This window comes from Mytilus trossulus, chromosome 7 (genome assembly GCF_036588685.1).
Source record: "Mytilus trossulus isolate FHL-02 chromosome 7, PNRI_Mtr1.1.1.hap1, whole genome shotgun sequence".
Classification (NCBI taxonomy): Eukaryota; Metazoa; Mollusca; class Bivalvia; order Mytilida; family Mytilidae; genus Mytilus; species Mytilus trossulus.
In genome coordinates, this window is record NC_086379.1 from 60,362,424 (window position 1) to 60,370,348 (window position 7,925).

At 31.2% G+C, this 7,925-nt stretch overlaps 1 protein-coding gene across 1 annotated transcript; it reads left to right on the plus strand.

The window, feature by feature from the left end:
- The first annotated feature begins 1,059 nt into the window (after positions 1–1,059).
- Positions 1,060–7,313, plus strand: LOC134725450 (myelin transcription factor 1-like protein). The gene is made up of 6 exons (XM_063589272.1): positions 1,060–1,129; positions 3,290–3,608; positions 4,178–4,339; positions 5,499–5,564; positions 6,661–6,725; positions 7,173–7,313. The coding sequence occupies exons 1-6, from the start codon at positions 1,127–1,129 to the stop codon at positions 7,254–7,256; spliced, it is 699 nt and encodes a 232-aa protein (XP_063445342.1). The 5' UTR covers positions 1,060–1,126; the 3' UTR covers positions 7,257–7,313.
- The last annotated feature ends 612 nt before the right edge of the window (positions 7,314–7,925 follow it).

A 7,925-nucleotide genomic window follows, 5' to 3' on the forward strand; every position in this document is an offset into this window, starting at 1 on the left:
TACTTGATTTGTACTAAGTACTTTGGTACAGAAATAATGCAATATTTCATGTTTGAAAATCATAATTTTAAGAGATTTTGAAAAAGATAAACTTTCAAAATGCTGAAAATTTAACCATAGTAACCAAACTCCTGTAGTACCTAAATTTCAAATTCAAATCAGCTTTGAAAATGAAACAAAGGTGAATTATTTGATTGACTGATTCGACCGTCAAAAACTCATTCTTATACAGGTGAAATTGATGCTTAAGATAATATGTTTTACCTTTCAAATGAAATTAAATAGACGTAGAAAAATATAATTGCACGAGTTCACTATCTATGAGTTATATCTTAATGTTTTTGTATTATCACCAATATGTTTGTTAACAGTTTTTTAAGGTCAACTCCATTGTTAATTAGATGGCGACTAGACTAAATATTAACGAAACAATGATATAGTGTATTGAGCCGATGCTTAGTATATTGTTAGTTTTAAACGTTTTATGATAAGGGGATTTTAGTATGTTATAATCAAACATTAGAATTTGCCCCTTTAAGCCAAATTATTAAAGCATCATATACTAATATCTCGTGTACCTTTGTCACATGATTTCACGAAAACTAAGGTTTAAACTTTTTTGTGAATCATAATATAAAATCTGAAAATACGGCTTTCAACACAGAGCCTTAGTTCACATCGAACAGCAAGCTATAAAGGGTCCCAGAAACATTGGTGAACACCCATTCAAACAGGTTATTTTAGATGTTTTTGATTCCCTTTTTGACTAGATGCCACCAGTGGAGTTTATTTAATTGTCTATATTATCACAAATCAAACATTGCCGATAGTTTTCCATCAAATTTGTAATGATAAGGTGAAGGGTGATAATTTAGTACATTAGATTGAATCAATTAGCTATCCCATATCATATATGTCCTTATTCAAAATGGTACATCTGATAATTCTCTTCAATTCTTTGAAAGTTTTAGAATTTCTATTTCATTGAAAAATAGTTTCAAAGAAAAACATAAACATTATTGATTTTGGCGTTGGATAGTAATTAAAAAGTAATTGAGATAAACCAAAAATTGGATATTTGATACAGATTTCCCTTGCAACAGATTGTATACTGTTAGAAGTTGAAATGGTAAGTTTTGATAATTTCATTTTTAATTTATTTGAAATAGAATTGAAATAATTGAACAAAATTGTTTAAATTAGTAATGTTAAAAAGGATAGCGCTAAAATGCCTAAATCTACAAAACTTTTTGTATTGCAATATTCTGGCTGTAATAACTATGGCAAACATAAGTACATCTGCGAAGCATCTAACTATCATTAGAGACTTACAAAAGTTATTCATGATGGAAGATTTTTTAAAAGTTTATGTAAAAATGTTCGTACAAACTATACATTAACGTATTGTGTTGACTTAACTCTCTCAATTAGGATTCGTTTACTTTATAAATATACTTGCAAACCATTTTTTCTACTTGGCATATGCATTTAGATATATTGGTATAACAAGCTCTCAACATGTTCTCAGATTTCATGTGTTTCCTTTTGATTTTGTAAATATTGTTCATCCTTCAAGCGTATATCATTATTCATAACATATATATGTACCAAGCGGCCAGTTCTTCGATACTTGCCTGAAAATATTGGCATGTTTTTTAATTAAAATTTGCTGTTATGAGAGTTTTATGAAATAGTTAGAATAAAGGAATGTTAGCGTTCCTCCCTCTTGCGACGCTCAGATGATTTGTCCTGGATTGGTTTTACTGTTGTTCAACTTTGTTTACTAGCTTTGTAACAGATTAACTGCCGTAATTTGATGAGCAAATATATCATGTTCAAGAGGTGCCTTTGTGGAGGATACCATTTAAGAAACGGTCTAATATCCCTGCCACATAGAGGAACGTAAAAAGTAAAATTACAAAAATACTGAACTCAGAGGAAAATCAATTTGGAAAGTCCATAATCACATGGCAAAATCAAAAAACAAAACGCATCAAAAACGAACCTTTTTGTTTTTGTTTTTACCCTTTCCCCTTTTTTTTACATATGATATAACTGTTTTATTAAACCGAAAGTCAACATGAATTTTGCATTTTACATTTGATAAATCCCCAAATGATCAAACGTTTCCGTAAAGAGTAAAAACAGCATATAATTCACGACAGAGAAGGAAAAATGCAGATCCTTGGTCATATACTTCAGCGGAGGTTTAATATGAAAGAGTCAATGACTGCAATTTTTCATGTCAGGAACTACTTAAATAGTTATCAAAGGTAACAGGATTATAATTTAGTACGCATGACACGCGTTTCGTCTACACAAGACTCATCAATGGCGCTCATATCAAAATATTCAACTTTAAATTCAGTAGTTATCAAAACATAACTGATTGCAAGAATCGCCAAAATGCTTCATTAGATTATAACACATGATCAACCATCAACGACTCCTCTAAAACAGTAATACACACAAACATAAGCAAAAACGTACAACACATGGTCAGAACTAGCAGAAAAATGATGTGACAGTGCTTTTCTTACACACACCCTTAACATCCAAATGTCTATACCGTGTGTTGTTAAACTACATCACAAATGAAGAAAACAAGTTGCAGTTATCATTGGTATATGTCAACATTGTTAAAATCAGTATGACGTTATTTATTATTGTTTTGTATATACTTGATCTATTTTACTGACATGTAAGTGACTTTTCTGTATAGATTTTTATTATATGATTTGTTATGCAACTTCAGTTTATTTTACACGATTACTGGTTACAAGAAAATGTCCTGTGGTACCCAATAGTGTTTGATTTCTTGACATGTATCTATTGTTAAAATTATATCTTTAGTTTTTATGGTTTGTTATCAGAACGATTGGTCAAAATATGTGTGACCTTTTGGTGAAAGCTGAAGATGAACGAAAGATGTTTAAAGACTAATGTCAATAGAGAAACTTAACATTATTATCAATTGCATATAAAGTTAAAGGTTTAGCTATCTATAAAACCAGGTTCAAATCCATCATTTTCTACATAAAGAAATTCCTGTATAAAATCAGTTGTTTTCCTTTTGTTTCCTTCTGTTTAAAGTTTTTGAGCTTTCGCTTTTGTCTTTTGATTAGGGACTTTACGTTCAAATTTTTCTTTGGAGTCCGATATTTTTATTATTTTTATTTTTGTTGATCTTAAGTTGAATATGAAAAAAGATTGTATGTTAAGTCTGTATCAACTCTTTGTTGCAAATTATTTACAATGAGTCAACACAATTTGTTTTTTTCAATTGTAGAAAACAACACGGGTAGTTCTGTTTTTCATTGCCATCCTCGTGGTTGGTCAATGTCAAGATGACCTAGGTGACCTTGACATAGACAGCAATGATAACGTCCATGACATATCGGAACGAGAGGAAGAATTCATAAATGAGGACGACCTAAATGACAAAGATGAAAGATCAGAAGACGAATACATCGACGAGGAAAACGACGAAAACCTTGATGACATGGAAAGAGAAGAAAGATCTGATGACGAATCTTTAGAAGAGGAGAATGATGAAAATATTGATGGCCAATCAGAAATCGAAAAGAGAGATAACGAAGAGGAGGAAGGTAAGAAACATTTGAAAGAGTTTGGATACTGAAACATTCAACAATTCAAGAGTTTTGTAGTAAAATAAATTTGACTTTGTAAATAGAAGTTGAGAATATATCACTATACCCTTATTGCGTAGAAACAGCAACCATTTCCCACAATGAAAGGGTTGAATAAATGGTAAAAATCAATTTAGATTGATTGGTTATTTCTTGCTTAAGCAATGCCCAGTCACAATTATGTCCCACATTTCTAAAACAAGAAATTATTGATAATATATCCAACAGATTTGAGGCAACACATGGTTAGTACCTATGTTCAAATCTTATAAATCCATAGAAAGTTCATAAAAATTACAAGTACGGTAAAAATACAATGCATGACTGATGGAAAATCACGAACGCTGAAAGAAACGAGACCCGGTGCTTAGACAATGTATACGTCTTCTGTAATGTATGAATCACCCCATGCTAAACTTATCTCAAGAAAAGATTAATATCGGGGATAAGAAACACTCAGTACGTAATATAAATTCATGTATTTAACTATTTATTCAAACGGCTACTTTTTATTTATTCGTGTTTAGTGGCAGATGATGATGATATCGTGAGACGTGAGACGCTTGAAGAGTTGAGAGTTCAAATAAAAGCAGCCAGAGATGCATATAATGAAAAGGTTAAGGCCTGTGGAGTAAAGCATAAATTTGTACCAATGGAAAAATGCAATGAATGCAGGGCAACTTGTAGAGGTAATCTGCATTTCAATACGCAATAAAAATATGTATAAACAGTTAACAAAAACACAATGATAATGACATTTGAATTTCACAGCAAGAAAGTCGAATGTGACCATGACAAAATAGATGTGTGTATTTGTATCGGAATCATGTTGAACATGACTTGAATTTGATTTACAGAGTGCATTAACTATAATTACACAGTTGTTCCTATGTATGCATAAAATCGAAATGTTATTGTTTATATGTTGTTGTTCCGTATTGGGTCAAGAGGATCCTAAAGCATATATTAAGAATTAGCATCTGGGAAACTAATCATAGCTATACTGTTTGTCAAATATTGTTGTTGTTGTATCAAGTTTGTTTACAAATTTGCCAAATATTCATCACTATGGTGTTGACATGAACATCACTGATTTGTTTATATTTATAAATGAACTATTTGCCAAAGTATGAGTTATTCGAAAAACTTGAGATGTTCTAATTCCAGGCACAGATTATCTAAGTCGTATTTGGCACAACTTTTTGAAACTTTGGGTCTTCAATGCTCTTCAACTTTTTACTTTTTTGTTTTTTTTAACTATTTTGATCTGAGTGTCACTGATCAGTCTTATCTAGACGAAACACGCGTATGGCGTATCAAATTATTAGACTGGTACCTTTGATAACTATTTACACTCTGGGTCGATGGCACTGATGATGCACGTTTCATCACCGAGGGTATCATCAGCCCAGTAGTCATCACTTCGGTGATGACATGAATATCAATTATATGGTAATTTAACTGTTTGCAAAAGTATGAATTATTAAAAACAATAAGGATTTTTTTATCATAGGCATTTTTTGGAACTTTGGGTCCTCAATGCTCTTCAACTTTATACTTGTTTAGCTTTCTAACTATTTTGATCTGAGCGTCGTTGATAAGCCTTGAGTAGACGAAACGCGCGTTAGTCCTATCAAGTTAACAGCCTGGTACCTTTGATAACTATATACACCTATAATTAAACCTTTACATGTGCGATTTGACGTTGTGATATTGTAAAGTTTGAAATAATTGACTTATAAGTAAGGGTTATAAAAGAATAAAACTTGCACTTTGACATAAGATTTTATACTTGCGGAGCTTTTTTTTAATTATGAAACAAGAGATAATTTTGTTAAATATTTTCAGAGACAAGAACATGCAGAACATGCCGACCAATTTGTAGGGCTGATAGAAAAGAACTGAAGTCTAAAGGTGAAGTATATTTTAAGTATGATTAAAATACTAAATGGTCAATGAAGCTCCATAACGTTGAAATCGTTTGGTCGGGACAAGAAGGTCGAGGGTTAATATTTTCATTGATACAATCAAACATTGTTTTATCAATTTTGCTTACTATATCAAGTGATCAATAAAACATTGCATTTAAACCCTGGTCACGTGGAATACTACGAAACGAATCTTTGAAAACAGGTTTACAATTTGTCATTGCACACGTTTATTGATAAATTAGAAAACCTGTACGGCTTTTGGGGTGATCAAAGGTATCCTTTAAAACTGTTTATATTCGAGCGTCACTGATGAGTGTTTTGTTTACTTAACAAAACGCAAGTCATGCGTACGAATTTTAATCCTGATGTCTATCATAAGTTTATCAAAACCAGTTCACTATTTTAACAACTGTTCTTGGTAAACAACACAGCAAAATCATTTGATGTGGGTGGGATTTTGATTTTGTAATTGAGAAAGAACTTTCCATTAGAATTTTCCTTGGAGTACGGTATTTTCTAATATTTTACTTTTACACAGAAATGGTGTCAACCATCAATCTCTACGTTTCACTCTTAGAAATAATAAATATATGAAACAAGTATATCTCCAGTCGTCGTCAGGCCACTTTTTGTTCTCACTTAAGCACCATCTTGATAAAGCTCACATCGAATCAGTGTGTTATAACAATTCAGAAGGATCTCTGATATACTTAGTCAGCTATTCGGGAATTGACTTAAGCTGTTCAACTTTTGTGGAAGCCTATATTTAATTTAACCAATGACAACATTGATGTATTTCTATATTCTATTCGTAATATTAAAAATATAAGGGTTCTATTTGCTTGAGTGTTGGTTTTTTTTTTTATTATTGTTCAGTATATTAATATTGGTGAAATGTATAACTGCTGTTTAAAGTCCAATTTTACATTACATATTTGTATCATTGCTCTTTGAACAAATGAAATAAAGATGCGAGTTTTATCATTGTGAGCAATCAAACAGCACAAAAAGAAGAGGACGTCTATAGGTCAACATGCAATGTAATGTTTCAAAAATACCCATAACTTCTTTCATTCCAGATTGCGACCTTACATTTGACAGGACAGCACTTAAAAAATATTACACACAAAGGAGAAAAGAATGGGTAAGGAATTAAAAAAAGGCTGAAATATAATACTAGTATCAAACATTTTTGAAATGAATTATCCAAGTATAACAGTCCACTGTAACATTTGTATAATTTTTCAGAGCATACGCCGATGTCTTAGATTTTGTAATTTTTACAAAACAATTGACATTTTGAATAAAACTGACAATATTCCTTTTACAGTAAAATTGTATACAATATATTTTGTATGGTCTGTCATTGCTTAAGTACAATAGAATATGATTTTTCTACTGACGTGTTTAAAGATATGTAAGATATAAAATTGAGAATGAAAATAGGGAATGTGTCAAAGAGACAACAACCCGACCAAATAAGTAAGATATACCTGTATAAACATAAATAAATCAATAAGTCTGCATTTATGTGACATAAAATAATGAAACTCATGTGATTGAATTTAATTTAATACCTTTTTCATTACAGTTCAAAAAATTAAACATGCAAAGCAGATTCCGGAATTTTTGGAAAAAAAAATGGAACAGGATACAAAGATTGAAAAAAGACTAAAACAATTTCATTAGAAGCCAATGCTAAAATAAAGTTCAGTACGATAACAAAACTAAATTTGTTTTATGTTATTACTTCAACGCTACAATTCGAGAATTACGAATCCATATAGTGTTCAAGTTTGTGTATTATTCAACTGTATTAACAAGAAAATATCTTTTACTCGTAATTGTGAACTGCTAATACTCTGGAAACTTAGGCCCAGATACTGGTTTATAAATTGTAGTATGCTATTATAGGACAAAACAGTCAATAATATCAATAACATCATATATAAATGCCATCAAACCGAGACAACAGTTAAGCGATTCCTTTGACGTACCTTGTTGTGTGGCAACATTGAATAACTCGTAGTATTCGTAGTAAAAATAATTCAGTTCACATGGCCTTGTCATACATATGTATAAACGGTGTTTCTATTAACCTGGTAGTGTTTATGTATTGCAAGATCCACAAATGGGCTTGTTCTGGTTATGGTTATAAAAATAGGTTAGGTTCTGTGAGCTGAATCAAAAATAAATATGTAACACTCAAACAAACGACAACCACTGAATTACAGGCTTCTGACAGGCACATACTTACATAATGTGGTGGGGTTAAACATGTAATCGGGATCCCAACCTTCCCCTAACCTGGGACAGTGGTAAAACAGTACAACATAAGAACGAA

Excerpts from the sequence above, each read along its gene's own strand:
- LOC134725450 (XM_063589272.1), top strand. Across the intron at positions 3,609-4,177 it reads AGATAACGAAGAGGAGGAAG|TGGCAGATGATGATGATATC; the intron begins GTAAGAAACATT and ends ATTCGTGTTTAG. Across the intron at positions 4,340-5,498 it reads ATGCAGGGCAACTTGTAGAG|AGACAAGAACATGCAGAACA; the intron begins GTAATCTGCATT and ends AAATATTTTCAG.